Source organism: Antennarius striatus, chromosome 10 (assembly GCF_040054535.1).
Source record: "Antennarius striatus isolate MH-2024 chromosome 10, ASM4005453v1, whole genome shotgun sequence".
In the NCBI taxonomy this organism is placed as follows: domain Eukaryota; kingdom Metazoa; phylum Chordata; class Actinopteri; order Lophiiformes; family Antennariidae; genus Antennarius; species Antennarius striatus.
In genome coordinates this window covers 18,961,218-18,980,843 of record NC_090785.1, presented here as the reverse complement: position 1 = coordinate 18,980,843, position 19,626 = coordinate 18,961,218, and the positions used below count along the sequence as shown (strand labels likewise).

At 41.3% G+C, this 19,626-nt stretch overlaps 1 protein-coding gene across 6 annotated transcripts in view; it reads left to right on the top strand.

Moving 5' to 3' along the window:
- The window catches only part of zgc:66433 (uncharacterized protein LOC321250 homolog), a 37,426-nt gene that overhangs the window by 8,298 nt on the left and 9,502 nt on the right, over positions 1-19,626 (top strand). For 3 of the 6 annotated variants that reach the window (XM_068325229.1, XM_068325232.1, XM_068325231.1), the window contains 6 exons: positions 9,008-9,090; positions 11,183-11,360; positions 12,975-13,101; positions 15,306-15,434; positions 15,527-15,586; positions 18,841-18,996. In XM_068325229.1, coding sequence (XP_068181330.1) covers positions 9,008-9,090; positions 11,183-11,360; positions 12,975-13,101; positions 15,306-15,434; positions 15,527-15,586; positions 18,841-18,996 — 733 coding nt within the window. The remainder of the gene's footprint in view (positions 1-9,007; positions 9,091-11,182; positions 11,361-12,974; positions 13,102-15,305; positions 15,435-15,526; positions 15,587-18,840; positions 18,997-19,626) is intronic. The other 3 variants (XM_068325230.1, XM_068325234.1, XM_068325233.1) reach the window with 1 other exon arrangement.

Below are 19,626 nucleotides of genomic sequence, written 5' to 3'. Positions count from 1 at the left end.
ATTGGCGCTCTGTAATTTAAAAGTACTGTATGGTGTCTTTTTTTTAAAGTACCATGAAGTTTATCTCGCTGTGATTTGATGTTACATAAAAGTGTCTTGACCATATCGGACCCGATCTATTCCAGGGTCCACTCGAAATGTCTTAAACATATGACATAACATCATTTAAATACTGAGCATGACACACACTTAAATCGCACCACAGTCAAGAGGTTATTTTTTCTAGACGCCCAGAAACTCACTTGACAAGATTGAAATGGATCAGAGGAATTGTTTTCAAAGCAGACAAATTAAAGTCAGACAGGCAGACTGAGGTCTTTCGCTTCAGAATATTCTGATGGAACCAACCATAAACTGTTCACTGATTCAGAGATAATACAAAATAAATATGACTTTTGCATGAATTTCAGAAATTAACAGTGGTGACAGTTGGCCCAATAACAATATGATTATTCATTGATTATTTTCTTTTGTTTATGTGCTATCGGGAACCACTTGATATAATATTAATACGTCGAGTAAAATAGTATCTAACATTGTCAAGGGTCTTAATTGAAAGTGAAAATATTTTGTAGTGCTATTTATTGTGTATTAATCATGAAACATTTGCCATCATGTGCGGGTTTTCTTATGACAGGTAATTATATTTCATCATAATATTAGTAACACAGTGAAACAACTGGGTCTCTTTAGCACCTTCTCCCTCTCACACTCACATTTGTTCCCATTGATTTGCAGCGTTTGTGTGATTCAGTAGTGGGAGAGATATCGAGAGGCTTGTTCACTAATCAATTATGAATGGCGTCAGAATAGAAACCTATAAATGTGCTTCAGCGGCCGTCTGTAGGCCTTTACCTTCAGGGTTTGATACAAATAAAGACAGCATTCAAGAAACACATGATATGTTTGAGAGCACACAACTCAAAAAATAGAAAATGGTCTTATTATAGGCCCCATAAATAAATGACTACAGTAATGTTAACAGGTCGTGCTGACTAGTTACCTACACAGATGCAGCATAAATTTAAGGTTGCCCCAAACATTTTGTTTCTGCCGTCATCATTATTGACCAACTGTAGTGATTTATTAAAATATAGGAAATGACAACAGCTCTTTCATGGCAGCATGGTATGCTAGTTAGTGCTGTAGGCCTCACTGTCAAAGCCATCTTGTTGTTTCATTAGAACCTCTTCGAAAAGGTGAAGAAAGAAGCTTAAATGTGATCCTGTCTGTTCAAGAAATCAGGAAATATCTGCAGTTACAGGTCATTTAATTTTACCTGTAACAATTATTTTGGAAAAATCATTTAGGTTTAACTTCAGGAGTCTTCAAGGTGACGACAAGTGTTTGTTTTTACTCTACCATCCGACTCCATCTTTTCCCGTGTTGTGGTCCAGGAGACGTTAAGTAACCACAGTGAGTAGAGTTTGTCCAGCAGGAATGGTGATGCAGCTGTAAATGAATGTAAACTTGTGTCGAGTGATTGATGAGTGTTTCTGTCTTGAGTCCATGTAAGGCTCGTTGCTAGGAGCACTGCCCCGTTTCAGACAGGAGGGGAGAGGAGATGGAGGAGAGCAAAGAAAGGACAGCTGGATGATGGGAGGAACCCTAAAGAATGCTAGCACATCCAGACCATAGACATCAGAGCTATCTGCACCTATACACACAGAGGTTGAAGTTAAAACCAAGATATGAGAAGATCGGACATGATATGAGTCCGTCTAGCGCACGACGACCATTCAGGAGTTTGGAGCAGCCAGTTTGGTGGATGAAGAGTTCTACGTGTTCTTCTTCCTCCCTGCTAAGTTACTACATGTACAATCACTAATCAGTGATAGCAGTACCAGTACTGCTTGTGCATTCCAATACTTATCATTACTATATCAGCACATCTCTATAGTATTTATATATTAAAAAAAATAAAGACACAATATGAAAAGATGTAGTTGGTGATTATCTGGTAACTAGAGTTCAGCTGAAAATATTTACAACCATCAGCAGTTTGAAACTACTTTTTTCTTCACAGTTCACACAACTTTCAAACTTCTCCAGAACTATTATTAAATCAAGTTTGGCCAACTTGGCTACATCTGGTTCTGGAGTAGCAGCTGATCATGGGAGGGGTGTTTTGCTGCATTAGTTTTAAAAAAATTTTAAAAATTCACCTACTGCTATGCCTCTATATAGAACTGCACGTGAGAGTAGCTTCATTCTTTTGTGCTTTATAGTTTTAATAAATACATGAACATACCGTTTGCTGTTACATTATTCTTTATCACTCATTTGAACTCAAGCAATTTCCTATTTGTTAATTTCTCTAATGAGTTTTTAGCATATCCAGGCAGTCCGCTTTTCCTGCTGACCATGCAGGTGTTGAGAGGACATAGTGAGGTTATAAAGGTCGTGTTCCAGTGTCGGAGAGCAAGAGCCAGACGGTCAGTCAGAAAACAGAGACGAGGGACGGCGAGATAGCCAGTCAGGAAGTCAAAAAGAAGGAAGATACAAGTAGAGGAGGAAGAAATGATGGCATTGAGCTGTTATCTGACCACATTCTTTATGTATTTATCATGTCCATTTATGGCCTTGTGGTTCACAGTGAGACAGTGAGAGCTTTTAAGCATTTGTGAGTAGGATCATGGAGAGGAGATGTTGCCTCTTTATGTCCTGTCCTCATTCATTTCTCATTGCAAAGATAGAAAGAGCAGCCAGACAGGACCTTTCATCTCGATCGATAGTCTGACATGGAAGGAAATGTTTCAAAGAGGGATGACTTTCCTTCATGCTCTGCCCAAATTAAATAATAGGAAGATTGATTCCACTGTTTGATCGAGTACGTGAGTGTGTTAAGTTTATTTTAGCTTAGCAAAAAGACTGAGCTAAGTTTCCAAACAATATCGATTCCATGCGTCCATTTTTATGATCAGAATAAACATCACATTACATTATTCAGCACTGGGCTTTAAATACTCTGTGGCTGGTTGCTGAGTTTGTGGTAGTTTAATCTGACTACTCTTGACCTTAGCGTCATATTGAGTGTTCGGCTATGAACAGAATAAATCCCCACACCCGAGCAACTTTGTGAAAATGTTTTGAGCTGTTTTCAGGACAGATTTAGTCCTCCTCACATTTACATTACTTGCCTTCTCTGAGAGTGAAGCTACCTTTGTTCTGCTTTATGCTGTGTACACGTTTTAACGCTGACATGCATGCTCCTAAGGTCTGTGAATGCAGCGGGACTGACTGGAGCTATATCTGTCCACATGGGCTCAGCCATATTTATCATTTCAGCTCCTGGAAAAATCCTCCTTCTCCCTTTAGTTTTTTTCTTCTTCCATTTCTGCATCTCTTCTTTTTTCTCCCTGTTGAAATTGAAGGCTTGTGGCTCACTAGAAATCCACAGCTTGATATTACCGCTGCCAACGCATCTGTGCTCCCTCTACTCGGCTTCACATCTGCTCTCAGTGTGATGGGAGTCAAGTTAAGGACACTTTTGTGTTTCAGACATCAGAAACAGATCCTCGAGTTATCAAATGTGGTCGCTAGTTAGAGGGGGGGGGGGGGTTGTACAGGTTTGTGTTTTCAAGGTACTAACTAAATTTTTGTAGATAGTACTAGGTTCTGCTAGAATCTACTTTATCTATACTTCTGATGCGTAGTATCCTGTCCTGTTTTGGGTACTTGTCTCTCCAGGGTAGAACCTCCTCAGGACAGGAGGACCCCAACATGTTGTCTTTAACACAATCTCTCATCCACATCCGTGATCCTGTAGTCAGCGCTCTAAGACAGGAATGTCTACACATCTTATATATGGCGACCGCAATAATAAAATAGATGTTTTCTGTACCCGTAGATGTGGTCCTAAAAAAATACCACCAGGTATTTTTGTGCTTATTTGAAAACCAAAAATGCTGAATAGAGCAGAGTCGGTACTACATGGTGTGTGACACATGAATGAATGCAGAGTGAAGTCATCTGAGAAACCTGAAAGGGGGCTCCTGGAGGAGTCACGGTTGAAATTCTGCAGCATTGGACATCAGCTTGAAGTGCTTAGGGTGTTGTACTCAACAATGCCAAACATGTCATGAATAGATGTCATCCACCACTAAGCTCTCAGCCTCCAGCTCTGCTGCTCATTCATTGTGAACCTCTGGTTCTGTGGTCTGTAATTGCTGCAGTAATATAATCAGTTCCATATTAGCCCAGTTTAGTGCTGCTGGTACAGAAAGATAATGACCGGAGTGTGTGGATCTGTGTTGTAAACGCTCACTGTCCTTCTATGCAGGCCTCGCTAAATTAGATTATCCATTTAGATCAATCAGGAGATCCATGTGCCTGTATGCAGAGGGATCATTTTAAAATGATGAAGTGGTTCGTTAACAACATCAGAAGCTTATTCGTTTCTACCATTCGTATTGAATTCATATATAAATATATACTGTATGTGTGTGTGTATATATATATATATATAATTTAAATTAGAAATGTGTGTGAAATACACACATTTATAATATATGTGATAGAGAGTTGTTGTAGTCAGACTTCGGCGTGTCTCTGATCATAAGAGCCCATTAGTCAGGACTATTAGCATTTGGTGCACTGGAAACAGTAACACTGGTTCCATTGAGGGTTTAAGGCTGAACTACATTGGATTTTCTTGACGTCTGAAGGACAAGCACCCTGGACAAAGAGAAATTTCAGACATCCATGACAAAAGAGCTCTGTCATTCCATCACATTTATCTGAAATTCCCTTTAACTTGTGCTACTTCCTGTCTTCAGAATCAGTAGATAAGGATTGTTGCTCATTGTGTAGCTTCTGTTTCATGTCATTACATGCTGAGTTTTAAGTCATGGATGAATGTAGACACTTTTATTTTGACCGTGTGTGTGTGTGTCATAGTGCATAGTTATTATACAGTATGTGGCCATTAATGAGGTTATTCCATGCGGAGCCCCTACTGATCTGAATTCCTCAACAGGCTAATCCACTGTAATGTGTTTAGGCTGATTGTCTCTCTCTTTCCTTCTCTTTGCGCCTTCCAAATAAAGAAGTGTCTGTCCAGCCATTTTTATAATGCATGCAATGTGACTGAAGGAGAAACACTTTAACTTCATCAAAGATCATAAAGCAGCTGCCAGAAAAATGTTATGGAACAATAAAAATGTGGCCCGTGTCATATAAAAGTGCTCTGAAAGAAAACAACAGTTAAAACGGCAGAAGAAAACAAGTTTACGCATTTCTGGATGAAATACAGATGTAGAAAAACAATGTAACATATGTTGGCATCTGAGTTCTAAAGTAAAGACGGGGCTTTGGCTTGTTAAATATTCAGCCCACACCCTGAATACCGTGTTTAACAGGCAGGGGACGTCGAACCTAGTTTACACACTATACTCAGTTAATGCTGCTATAACACGAGTGATATCAACTTTACAGTTGCTTCCAACCACTTGTTACAGTCCTGTTAGAAGACGTTGGTGTTGTTGTTTTTTTATCATTCATACAGATAAAAATTGTCAAATCATTCTAGTTATAGCAAGGAGTTTGATTATTAGGTATTAAGAACCTATTTTGTAGGCAAAAAAATAAGTTTTGGCCGTTATGGGTAGGAGGAAAAGCATTCTCCCTTTAAAACCACGAATGAAGGTTGAACGTGTGGTGATGGATGTGTTTGAACAACAGGATAGATTAGTCTTCTAGTCTCTTTCAGTTTTTCCTGGTTTATTTACCTGGTTTTATATTCATTTTTGCATGAGGAGGCTGGGATGTTACAGGACACACATTCAGTGTCTTTCCCTGCATGTTTTACTTTGTGCTGCTGCAGATGTTCTTTTACGGCATTAAGGTCAGCCTTTTGCCGTATTGAACGTAAAACAGAAACAAAATCCTGTCTGATCTTGACTATTGTGACTTCGGGGTATCAGTTAGCTACATGCCATTAGCAGAGGAGGTGCATGTAATATTTTATCTGGCTTCACATGAACACAGAGTTCAGATCAGGAGGTGCAAACTTACAATGTATGCTAGAATATACCTGTATGTTGTTGTTGTGCTGTAGTGGGACTCGAACCCAGAACCGTCTTGCTTTGCAGCGACAGCGCTGCCCAGTGCACCACCGTGCCCCCCCCCCTGATAGCTTCCAGAGTTGACTAATAAATTCCGCTGTGACCTTGATTTATATTAAGGTCACAGCATAAATCCTGATGGAACAGATATTTGCAATCGTTTATGAACTAAGTTAGAAGATCTGTCTGTGGCACCAGAACCCAGATGTGCTAGATTTATGTTTTCATCTCTTTCAGTTTGTTCTGTTTCCTTTTTCAAGCCTCGTCTTTGTTTATTTCCATATGTGTGGTTGTGAATGTAATTTAAGATTTTCTTTCCCACTCTGGTTGAAAACCACACCGTTGTTTTGCAGGCAGAGCCTCTGTGTTTACTCCAAGTCGGTTCTCTCTGCTGACTTTCTCTTCTTCCTAATATTCATCTGTTTATCTAACTGACGTCTCCCTCCCTTCATATTGCCCTTTCCCACAGCCCCTCTCTTGGACTCCTTCCCTTCCTGACTTATGTTCATCCCTGTCTCTTCTGTTTTCTCATCGTCTCCCTTTCACTCCCATTTGCTCCTTATATTTTGTGTCTTCTTCTCATCCAGAAGTCTTCTCCTCATGTTGTCTTGCCTCTCTCTTCACCTCCATCCTGTCATCCTTCCTTCCTTCTCAGAGAGGAAGCAGAGGAGAAGGAGCCCCCCCCCCATCGTCTGACCTCGACCCAGCAAAGCTTGCATGTGTCGCACCAGCTAGCTTCTGTAAAACTGGAATCAGGCATCATCAGCTTACCTCTGTTCAACGTCTACGTTAAAAACTTACTGTTTAAGTCAATATTTTAGCCTGTGCTGTCTATTTATTGCTGGCTGCTTTTTGTCGACATAGGAAGCGTTCAGTAACTGTGCTGAGGAGGTGATGGACAGACTGTTTCTGCTCAGGTTGTTTCTCTCTCTGCTGGAAGACGAAGGCTGTGATGATGAAGGTTCTGCTGACCTGAGGGAGGGTGGAGATGTTGATCCTGTCTAACGGTTCTGCAGTGGTAATGCTGACGAAAGCCCTTCAGCATGTTAACTTACCCTCTGGAATTTTCCATTTGTTTCTATAACACAAACACGCTGTAAACACGCTTGACAAGATGCTCTCCAGCTGCTTCTGCAGGACAGATAGAGTCTGATAGGAAACGTGGAAACACGCTCATCTTTTCTTGAAGCATAATCATCAACATTGGATCCAGAAATCCAGAAATGTTCCAACTTGTAATTTCATTTCCTTGAAATTATTGTAGTTTGCTGGACAAATATTGAGGATGTACAAGAAATAACCGTGAAACACTCCTGAATTTGTAAGTGACAGGTTGCAAGTTGTGCTATTGTGGTGGTTGTCAGAGTGATTGTGATACGCATCTAGAGACTGGTTATGAAATGACATCTCTGTCCTCTCCAATCCTCTTCTCATAACGGTCGTTCCTTTTGTGAAAACGTCTGCATAAAATTAAATGATGTCATAGCCACAGTTATTCAGAGATATGGTTTTAGTGAAACCATCTCACTAACGATTCAACTTCCCACCAAACTGCACATGAAATCTTGTTGATGAAGTTCCTGACTGAGGAGATTTGACAGTAGAATGGGGAGTCTGCTGAAACGGAGTGAGTTATGTTTCCTCCGTGTGAGAGCAGCTAAGTGAATCAACACGGTGGAGTTCAGCTCACACGACCTCCAGCTTCATGATGCAGGAGATCACAAGGAAAATCAGGTGAAATGAGGGATTCAATAAATGCTATTTTTTTAGTTGTAAATAAGTAGTATTACTGCAAACACCTGGAATACAGTTGTGTAAGACTGGTGACCTCCATGAGTTTGTGATGTGGTTTCCGCCGTGTTTGAGTCTGTTGCTGGGGGTTGTTGGGTATCTGTTGGTCCACAGACGTTCATATTTCAGCAGACAGAAGTGGATGGCAGAGCAGAACGGAAAACTGCTGTTAGAAATGAGACTGTTTGGATTATAGAGAAGGGCTGGACTGGAGTTTGATTTATAAGCGTGTAACTTAAGATCGTGGTGCAGGGCCAGGGTTTAAATAGCAACATGAAGCCTCAACAATTTAAGATGTGCTTTTAAGGAATGAAGAAATTCTTTAGTAATTTCAGAGTTCATCCAACAATCAGTTGAATTAACAAAGCAGTGGTTTGTTACTCAGGATTGTGTCGCCTTTCTCCTCTCAGCCGTGCCACGCTGCTTTTAGCGGTAGAACTGACTGTCGTGAGTGGGATTCAGTCTCAAAGATAAAGCCACCAAATTACAGGACCAAGTGGATGTTATTTAACAAAATCTGCTCAAATGTGCTTATTTTTCTTATGAGTCAATAATTTGTTTGCATAGATGATTGTTTTGTTTGTTTTTATTTGGTTTATTCATCTCACCTCGCTGACATTAGAACATTAGACTGTCATCCACTCACAGACGTCCCCTACATCACCTCACAGCCTGACTTCTATTCATGCAAAGAAGTCACACCACAGAAGATGCTTTATTGACTATTTGTGATTATTGACTACTGCTATAGGACCTTATGATGAAAGATGTCTGTGTAGGTTCACATTTATCCAGGTCATGGTTATCCAAAGTTGTTTAAATCAATCCACTGGTGAACATGAGAAGCACTGACCACACCTCGCAGTGTTAAGAAGCTGAGACACGACCAACCATCACTAGAACTGAAGACGCCAGTTGGATGAGAGGTGAAACGTCTGCAAGAAACTTTCTTAAAGTCCAGGGGATTGATTTAAATAAGTTTGGATGATATTTATTTTTTCACCTCAGACATGTTTATCAAAATAAGTCGATGGATGGATGTCATTCCTCGACTTTATTTAACCTCAGGGTGTGATCAGCGTCATGTTATATAAGGACAGCTGATGTCTTTGGGAGCAGCTCTGCTCACGGTGTTCCTCCCTTTCCCTCAGCAGTGACAGCGCTCCCATGGCTTCAGGACCCCCAGATGTGATGGCCAGTCAAGAGTCTGCTGAGGTTGTGGACGAGTGCCAAGGTAACACTTCAATTACATAATCTAAAGTCACATGTGATTTAGCGAAGAAAAGCAAACTCGTCTTTATTAATAGGTAAAAACATATCCAATACTTAATTTAAATATTGCCTTTGATTTACATTCTTTGTCTTTCGCTGTTTGCCTGAATGTGAAGTGAATCAGACCATCCAGCTGAGAAACGTCTAATCAATATCATTTATCAATCCAGTCATTGTCATCAATTTATGTCCACAATCATTAAATCAGCTAATCTGGAGCGTCATTATGCCCTTGGTCACCTTTTACACTCAGTAAGTTTTCATTTGACACAAATCTGAAGAACGTCACCACATCCACGTGAGGTTTACTCAGTCACACAGCTTCCTGAGATTATTTGCAAAAAACAATTTTTAATGTGTGAATGGTTTCAAAAATGTAAAGGTCATATCTCGTGAAAAAGATATTAAACACGTGTGAAACTGTACAAATGCAAAACTTGTACAGCTCTCCTTTTGGCTGCTCAGCAAAGAACCTAAAACTTAGAAAAACCCAGAAATCCTTTACGTTGAAGATCTAGGCTACCCTCCACCAAATACAATATGCTTATTTCACTCCATGCTAATCAAAAGAATCTAGACTAAACTATCAGAAGTGCCTCAGACCCGTTCTGCTTTATTTACACTCAACATGGCCATTGAAAGGGTTTAAGGAAGGACAGCAACAGAACCAGGGACTGGGCTGTTGGTACCCAAGGTTGATTGATGTGAGTGGAGTGGAGGTGGTCCGCATGTCTGATCACCGTCTAGTCCTCGACTCTTCACCCGGCAGTAGAGAGAGACCAAACGGAACACGTAGAATGAGGTTTCGCTGCAGCTGGACATTCACATTCCCTCGTCCTTGTCCGCAGTCTGTCCAGGACTGTTTCTGGTTGTGTAATCTGACCTCACTTCTCCGTATTACTGTCCTTAGACCAGCTTTAAATTCCCATGATGCTATTTTGAGTGTGTGCGTGCAGTCTTGTTTATATTGTCATAGAACCACATCTTAGGTTCACAATAAAGCTCTGCTGACCTTCCATTGAAGCAGTGGCCTTTTAAACTCTGAGTGCAGACCTCTAACTGAATTGTGTATTGTGCCTAAAATAGCACAATAAATGCTGCTGTCCACTAGTGTTTCCCCTGATTTGTCTTGGCAGTGGAGAAAGTGCTCTGAAGAATCAACTGGAAGCTTCTCCAGTAAATCACTTCACTCCAAGGTCCAGACAGAAGAGAGAATAATCTCTTTATAGAGATCTGATGAAAGTTACAGATTCATTTGTTTCTAGGAGTTTGGAAGATGCCCTATTCAGATCTATGTGTAGTTGTTGACTGCCGATAGGTTTTGATCCTTGTTAGTGTCTCTGTAAATGTAATGTCTCATGAAATTGAACACTAAAATACACAGGCTCTTAAAACAGCAAAGCCATATAGATATATTTATGGTTTGGGGAAAATGTCTTAATAAAAAGTATCAAAATAATGTTTGTGATGTGACCCAGATGCATGATGGGTTCAGCGCTTGTGCCAGGTTTGGATTCCAGACATGTTTCTAAAAACATTTTTAGAGAAAGGAAGGAATCCTCAAGGATTCTCCGCAGGGCGGACAACAAAAATAACGCGGCTCACAGTATAAAAAGACGGAGTCTATTCCAAGGCACTTTTATTGCCCTGCAGTGAGATGTCACACGGTTACGCACACATCACAGTAGTGACTGGTGTTCTTCAAGGAGAAATGGTCAGATATACACTACTGTCAGGTTTGTTCGTTTTTACAATTATTACATGGTTGATCTTTCCTCCATTGTTCCCAGCAGGTCCAAGTTCTTCCATAGTATCTGCTAAGCTAATGGCATTCCCAGTGGAGTGCTGAGAATCAGCATAATTTGTAATTATTGTTGCCTCCGCCGTCACAAAGACGACTGAAAGAACACTGATAGTTCATAGTTCATAGATCACTTCCCTTAGCAGAGAGCCTTTAGTGTGAATGAACCAGTCGGAGTTGAGAATGATGTGAGTGAACCCCTCTCCCTGCCTCCTGCGTCTTTACATCTATCTTTTCTTGTTTGTCTCCGCAGGCAAGAAAAAGTCCAAGTTCCAGACATTTAAAAAGTTCTTCACCAGAAAGAAGAGAAAGGATCCGCCGGCCACCGGAGAAGACGCCGCGCTGAAAGCCAGCCAATCCAGTGACGATGTCAGCAAGACATCCGAAAATAACAAACTCACCCGATCGGAGGAAAAGGAGAAGACCTCTGGGTAATGTCTGACTCACGCATACGTACAGGAACGTTTCAAAGGTGACACCAGATCCAGCGATGGTCTGTTTGTTCCACATTTCCCTTGTGCTTCTAGTCATCTAAAATAGAAAAGTCTTCATGGGACACTCACACACAGAGTAATGCAGGTGTTGTTCTGATGAAATGAATCCTCTTTTATTGACAACAACACCTTATTTTTAACTACCAGTGAAAAGTAGTATTTTTCCTGCGTCTGACTATTTCATTTATACACAATTTGTTGGATTTCCTTTGTATATTTAGACAAACGTCCCTGCTTCTGTTAGAATTACAGGATAATTTAAAAAAGGAAGATTATGTTTGAACATCCATCTCCTGTTCTTCCTTAGTTGTAGCCCATGGCTTCCTGTTTTCAGAATAAATAGCAGAATGTCTCGCTAAAGAATGTGTCGGTCCTAGTTTCCTTTGTTTTTTCCAGGCTGTGCCACTTTCTGTACTGTCTACTCTTTTCCTGATGATTTGAAAACTGATTTCTGTCCTAATTATACTGAAACACTTGGAGCTGCACATTATTGACTTTGTATGTGCAGTGTTGACATTTTCAGGACATGCATTCCAAAGTAAGGCAAAAGGCAAAGACTAAGGCATACTGTGTTAAAACTTTGTGGTGGAGGTGAGAGGAGGGGTTTGTTACGTCCCGCTTCAAAGCGGTGATGTGTTGTGATTGTCAGTGTTTGTCCGTTCGTTCATCCGTCCGTCAGTCCACCAAATATCTTCACAACCGTTGCGGATAGACAGACGAAACAAAAAGCACATTACTCAGGCGGCAAAGGGGATGAAAATGAGATGATGAGCTTGACCTTGAGAAAACTGTCAAGGTCAAATTTTAACTTTAGTAAACATTTCCTCGGGGATTATTAAAGTATCTATCACAGGAACCGGATAAGATAGAAAGACGAGGGAGAAGGCCAGTGTGAGTAACACCATAGATCAAAGCTACTGCTTTGATCTATGAAAGTAGGTCAGAGCACTAGCTTTGATCTTTGACCTATGCAAGTAGGTCATGGTAAAATTATGAATTCAGGGGTGTTATGGGATGTTGCAGTCTCTGACTGGATTGGTTCTAGTTTGCTTTGTTAGACAGTAAAAGACTTTAAGCATATACCAAACTATGTTAATTATGATCACCTGTATGAGACAATATATGGATTTTCACAAAATCTTGTAACACTAGTGGAAGGAGTAATATAAGTTTAAAGTCCAGACATGACTCCGATCGGCAGACTTTTTCCTTTTGAAGCTGTTAAAGCAGTCTGAGAATGATTCATTCATTCTAAATAGATCCCTTCAGGTCCTGCGTTGGTAAATTCTTTTTGCAATGTGAATTAGCAAATATCGAATATGAAAAATATGTCATTTATTCTGCCCTATCAGCATCACAGAGTGAAGTCTAATGTTCCTCATTGAGACCTCTGGGTGTATTGTGTAACACAAAACGTGGAACTACTCACAGAAGAGGGGGAATACGGCGTGTGTTGGTGTTCACTTATCTTTGTTTTGTTTGTTTGGTTTGTTAATCTCTGACGCATCACTTTCTGCACTGTTCATTCCTGCCTCTTCCTGTTTCCCAAAGGTCAAAGATCAGTCTCGGCAGCAAGGCCTTGTCGCACGACTCGGTCTTTGTTTCGGACTCATCTGATGCCAATGAGGCTCTGGGGGCCTCTCAGGACAGCATTCATGGGAAGGTGAAATCACTGCAGGTAACACAAGTTGTGTGTTAGTGTGTGAAGAACAGAGGATTTGATAATTAACAGATCATCACAATCTGCTCATTTAGGAGAAAGGATTTTGTCTTTCGCTGTAGCAATCTTTATGAATTAATGAGATAGTAATGGGAGAATAAGCGATGCCAACTGACCTGCTGATGTGTGTTACAGAGATTAAAAGTGTCAAAGTAAAAAAAGGACTGAGTGATGAGGAGGAAAGACGACAGCCATAAGCGTCACTCTAAGAGGCTAAAATAGAAAGTCATGACAGACAGAATGGCCTCCAGATTAAGTGCTCCACTAATCTACCTACAGCGGGAAATTAAACTACTTCTTAAGTGGATTTGCAAAAAGGGAAACTTTCTCCTTGAGCCAGAAAACAGAGATGGTGCTTAACTTGTGTGACGTTGTGTTGATAGTGAGACAATCACACACTGAGAGGCCAGACTGAACTACACAGCTTATGTAACAATGGGAATTTCACAAACACATCTTCACCACTTAGACAGAAATAAGACTGATGATGTCATCCTGGCCGGGTCCTGGCTGGCTGCTTGATAAATACACTCAGGTCGTCTCACAGCCAATAATAAACACATTACGTGAGCATCAAGATGTTGCACAGTGGAGTAAAATCAATTGAGTAAAATATATGGTGCAGTCCTGCGGTGTGTCTCTCACATGATGCACTCTCTGGTGTAATATAACCCTGGGTGGTAGCATGGCCTTTAAATACTCCAGACAGAGTCAAAACTTCCACACACAAAAAATCCAAAATCTTTTTTTTTGGTTCATGATTTTTCAGAAAACATTTGGATTGTAACCCTTTTTTTCAATTTACCAGATGCCTTTGTGTGCCACTAAAAAATTAACAAATGAATAGGGAGCAGCATGAGCAGAAGCAAAATATGCAGGTATATATTTATATTAATGGAAAAATCCATTTATTTATTAAATTAATTTTATTCTGAAGCTCTTCATGTCAAAGCTGTAAAGAACATTAATTTTAACAGAGCAGCACACGAATACAAGCCATTTGACTCAGTCTCATACTTACAACTTAGACCGGCTTGCGTCGCTGTCGTTCATCTGGAGTTAACCGTGGCATCTTGGACCAATTGGAAGTATAGACGTCACAACCCATCCTTTCTGTATGAATGTTTTGTTGTTCTCCAAAAAAGTACTTTGGCCTGATTCTCAGTGACCTCCTCCTGAAGTCCAATGAAAAATGTCTGGAGGGTTTAAGTTTATTCACTGAATAAATGTACTCAAAATCAGCAACAAGTGGTTTGAATTTTTAAAAAAGTCCTTATTTCTCTCAAGGTCTGCAAACATTAGCATGCGGACTTTTTATGGTGGTCACTGACAGACCACATACCCCCCCCCCCAATAATTATTATTCTACATGAGATTAGCAGTTCATACACTTCACAGTCAGCAGTGCTGATATCACATTCTGCTTTACCAGAGAGACAGGAACATTCTTTGCCCGGGTACGGCAACACCACATGGACAAACCCAATGCGCAACTAGAGTATAGTACTGGTGTTAATGAGAATTAATTATGCTTATTTACAATTGTGATTAAATTCTCTAAAGATCTCCGATTGCCATGCATTTGCCCTGTGACAGTAAAGCATGGCAAATATAATTATATTTCTAATTTATACACACTGGAGGGTGTTTTGAAGACACTTGAGCATTGGTTATGTGTCCCACTCACATGTAACGTATATTATTATGTCTTTTTGAAATATATTTAATAATAAGAAATATTATCTATAAACTGTATTACCGGTATATGAGGTTGGGTAGCATTAGCAACACAGATGCTAAAGGTGAGATAAGCTGTCCCTGTGTTCTCACTTTGTTGACAGTGATGAAATATTAACATTGAACACACTCCGGTGCTGAGTCAGCATCCTGATCCGCTGAAGGGAAGCTGAGTTCTCCGGTGTTTGCTCTGCACCTTGTTAATGATTCCTTGACTTACCGATACCATGCAGAAACTAAACCTGTCAGAGTTTTACAGACACACACACACACACACACTCAAGGCCGAAAGCACTTTCTGTCTTCTCTTCCGGCCTGTAGTTTTCGATTCACATTCTTCTATATGGGTTTTGTTTGTTTTTTTAATCTCGACATCGATCACACACACACGCTCACAGATGTTTGTTCACTGTGTTTCTCTCCAGCTTCAGCTGAAGCAGGCCATCAGGCTGGGCTCTCCTCCATCCCTCATGTGTGTGAAGGGAGCAGAAGATGCAGGAACCATGTCTGAGGACGACGGCCTGCCCTGTAGTCCACCTGAGTACACGTCCATGGTAGAGGATGTTCCTTATATACTGTCCAACAGGTGAAGGATGCTTCCTGCTGGGCCGCTAACTCTTGTTCTTCAACTCCCCCTATCTTTCAGAACAAAGCTCAGGGAAACAGTGCCGTCAGTCTGGAGGGAGTAGACAGTGATGATGACCAGGTAAACCTTTATTAGCAGCTCGTCACAGCTCATGTCCTCAAGCCGCAGACATCATATTTTTCTCTCACGTGGGAACAGAAGAACTCACAATCAGCTCTGATAGCAAGCAAACATGCAGCAGTCACACAGTGCACATGCTTTTGGAGTCATGAGGCTAATGTCCAACATTCAGTCTTCATTTGGATCTATTTTGGGTCACAATAGTCCTGTGGGAAGTATGTAGCTCCTGGGAGTGATCACTGTTTACTGCTTGATCCTAAAATGCTATACAGTATTAAGCCACACAGCCATTCAACTCATGCCTTTCTGGTTTGGGATATACTGTATAAAGGACAAGAACAAGCTTCAAGCTAAATGACACTAACTTCCCTCGGTCTTGTCTCGTGTGACTATGTTGGTAAAAACATCCCATGATCCAATCAAATGACATCAGTCTGAAGAAGAGCCTCACTTATAAAAGTGGAACTTTTTTCTATTTTGAGCCCTCCTCGCTCCTGTATCAGTCTCTTCATCAACCGTTCGTTCTTTACGCCCATTTCTTTTGTTTGCTCCGCAGTATAAATGTTTGTGGTTCAGCCTGTGGGACCTAAAACATCCAGTTCTCACACTGTAGAGATGCTTTATTTGCTGCAATACGAATACGTATTTTACATACTGTACGGGGACAGGAGTGCCAGCTCTTGATAAGACAAATGTCCTACAAATCTCAGCTATAACTTCAGTCCAGCTGGTTATGATGTGGTTATAAAAGCACAGTCAGCAAGCTATGATGAATGAGTATTTAATCACAGTGCCGCTTTAGCAATTTCAGCTTCTTCTTTTTTTTTTTTACTGGGGTTAGGCCAGTCTTTTCTCCACTGAAGATGAAGACATTCTCCTAAAAATCTGAAAATGTCCCTTTGTAGATTCCGTTCCTCCTGCAGGACTGTGGTCCAGAATGACTTACAGTAACTGTTGTTGTGTTGGAACTTGAGGAAGAGTTAGTGTTTCTCTTAAAATTAAATTAATCTTTCAGTGTATTGAAATATTCCCGATGAAAGCAGTAGCTTTCCCCTCCGATGAGTCAGTCTTTAAAGGTGGGTGACTGAGGGAAACGGGAGAACATCGCCAGCAGTCCTGAAGTCAGACAACCGTAAAGCGGTTCCTTCCTTCATCTCACGGTTCTCTTCCTTCTGTGGCCAAACGTTCAGTGTTTGGTTCACCGTCACCTTCATTGTGTTGTTACTGAGAGAATCCCGTTGGATGATAGCTGCTCATAACTGAACACACACACAGTTCGCAGCTAGTCAGTGAGTGATGTGGAGCATTGAACTGCAGAAGAGCCAAGTTCAACCGAGATGAATCAAATCCAGAGCTCAGAGTCACAGCGGACTGAAATCCGTCATGTTGCTCTGCTAAGGCTGCTGCAGCCTGTTTCTGTGTGTGTGTGTGTGTGTGTGTGTGTGTGTGTGTGTGTGTGTGTGTGTGTGTGTGTGTGTGTGTGTGTGTGTGTGTGTGTGTGTGTGTGTGTGTGTGTGTGTGTGTGTGTGTGTGTGTGTGTGTGTGTGTGTGTGGTCTGAAGCAACCCTGAAGCTGCTCTTCAAACCTTAAATGGAAGTCTGCTGCAGGACCTCTCATCCCGTTCTCGCTCTCTCTCGCTCTCTCTCTCTCTCTCTCTCTCTCTCTCTCTCGCTCTCTCTCTCTCTCTCTCTCTCTCTCGCTCTCTCTCGCTCTCTCTCTCTCTCTCTCTCTCTCTCTCTCTCTCTCTCCCCCTCATCTGTCTTTCTGACCTTCTTTCTTCTTAACATAGTACAGTACTTGTTGTTCCACTGACCCTGAGTGTGTATGTGTGTGTGTATGTGTAGGTGTCTGAACGTGTGAGTGCATGAGTGCATATTTGTGTGTGTGTGTGTGTGTGTGTGTGTGTGTGTGTGTGTGTGTGTGTGTGTGTGTGTGTGTGTGTATGCATGCATTCCAATGGTTTCTCTGGCAGTCTGTGTGTCTGCTTGTAGTTATAGCTTTTAAATTCTGCCTCAACTCTTTCTCTGCCGCAGAAAGAGAGTTGAGGCACACACACACACACACACACACACACACACACACACACACACACACACACACACACACACACATGTGTTAAGACAGCTGTGTCTGTTGAGCGATGTCAAATGAGACAGTTTGGAGTATCTCCTGTCTCCAGCTCCGTTCACACAGCTTCACCTGACACTAACTACCTGTGTGTGACCAAGAACTGATGCATCTGGAGTTCATCATCATCAGTAATACTGTAGTAGTAGTGCTAGTAATATTAGTGGAGAGAGTAACCGAAGTAAAAACTAGAAACTATTTGGATAGATTTGTCATGTTCTTCACCTTCCCTCCCAATCAGCTGAGGAGCAGCAGTGAATCTTGGGATATAGGTGACATTCAGGGACCTGGAGATGAAGGTTGCATCCCTGGGAAGGAGCCATTGAAATGGAACACCTTATCAGTCTGCTGTACTGTATTTGTCCTTCTAATGCATAAAGCCTTCATAGGATGCAGCCCAGAAGAAACTGAGGTCTCATCCTAGAGTTTAGTTCACGATCAGCTCCAGCAGTTCTTTAAAACATGAGAACAAATCTTTTCCATCTAGCTGTGCGGTAACATTTTCCATGTTCTCCCCTGAAACTTGGAGATGATTTGAGCAAAATATGGAACTGAGAGCATCAAAACATGAAATAGTGACTTAAATGTAAAAGCTTTTTAGTTTCTGACCCCGTCCTCCTCCCATCGGCCCCAGCATGTGTCCAACATGTGTTCTCTGTTGGTATTTTTAGTAAATTAATATGATGTGATGGGGGGCTCTCCTGTGATGACATGAATGAGTGCTGCTCCTGCAGATAAGGACAGCTAATATTTATTCAGCTGGGCTCTCTCTCTCTTTCGCTCCCTGTCTCTGTTTGTCAGGATATATTTCCTCTAGTTTCATCTGCTGCCTTTAGAAAAAAAATGCTCCTTTTCTCCTGATCAGCACTCTCTGCTGTCTCCCTCCCTCGTCTGAGAGTCGTCCTTTAAAGTCAGGAGGAAACCCTGAGCATGGGAAGACAGAATTTTAGAAATGTTGCTCCCCAGGAGATGTTTCCAGATGACATCACAGACGTTTAATACTGGTCGGTTTGGAGTGAGGAGATGTTTTGAAGATTCTCAAACACAGGAGGGATATTTCCTGTGTTGATGCGTTCTTGGTGACGGTGCGCCTCTCAACCCCCCTCCACCCCTTTCCCCTCCCCCAGCTGTCCTGCGCTGCCTCCAGTAGAGCCGTCAGCCCCCTGGTGGTTCCCGGGGACTTCAGCCAGCCAGCCAGTGCCTTCGGATGCCTCGATAACTCAGCTGCCAGACACAAACTGCAACTGAGGAATAAAGCCTGTCACAAGAGGAAGCCCATCAGTGTAAGACATGCAGACACACACAGACACAATAACACACTGACACACAGACACACTAACATACACACACTAACACACAGAGAGACCAACTCAAGGATGCTGAAACGATGAAGTCAACATCTATGATGCATTATGCATTCATTGCGTATCGTAACATGTTCACCATGACTTAAGATGACACTCATTGGTGTGTTAAATAATCATTTGGTGCATTTAAAGGGAATGAATGTTGCTCCATACACTCTGATTATATGAATGGACTGGATACTGTCAGTCTTTTTACTACTGTTTATTATTAACAGGTTCATGCTGTAGGTGAGTACAAGCTGCGATGAAAGTGAGTCTGAACAATCCAGAGTGTGATCAGGCCATCAACAAACACACACACGCTCAGATCCAATGATGTAGAACAAGGGTCATTTTCATTGAGGGCTACATCGGCATAATGTCCGTCCTCAAAGGGCCAGACGTGACTCATAAATGTAACTAAATGTAAGTCAGTGTAATGTAAAATAATTGTAACTACTCCTTAATGTTGAATAACTGAATTTGTGACTTATTCAAGCTATAAACATTACAGTTGCACAGAAAGATTATGTTTGCACATTGCTCTGTTATAACATGTATTATTTT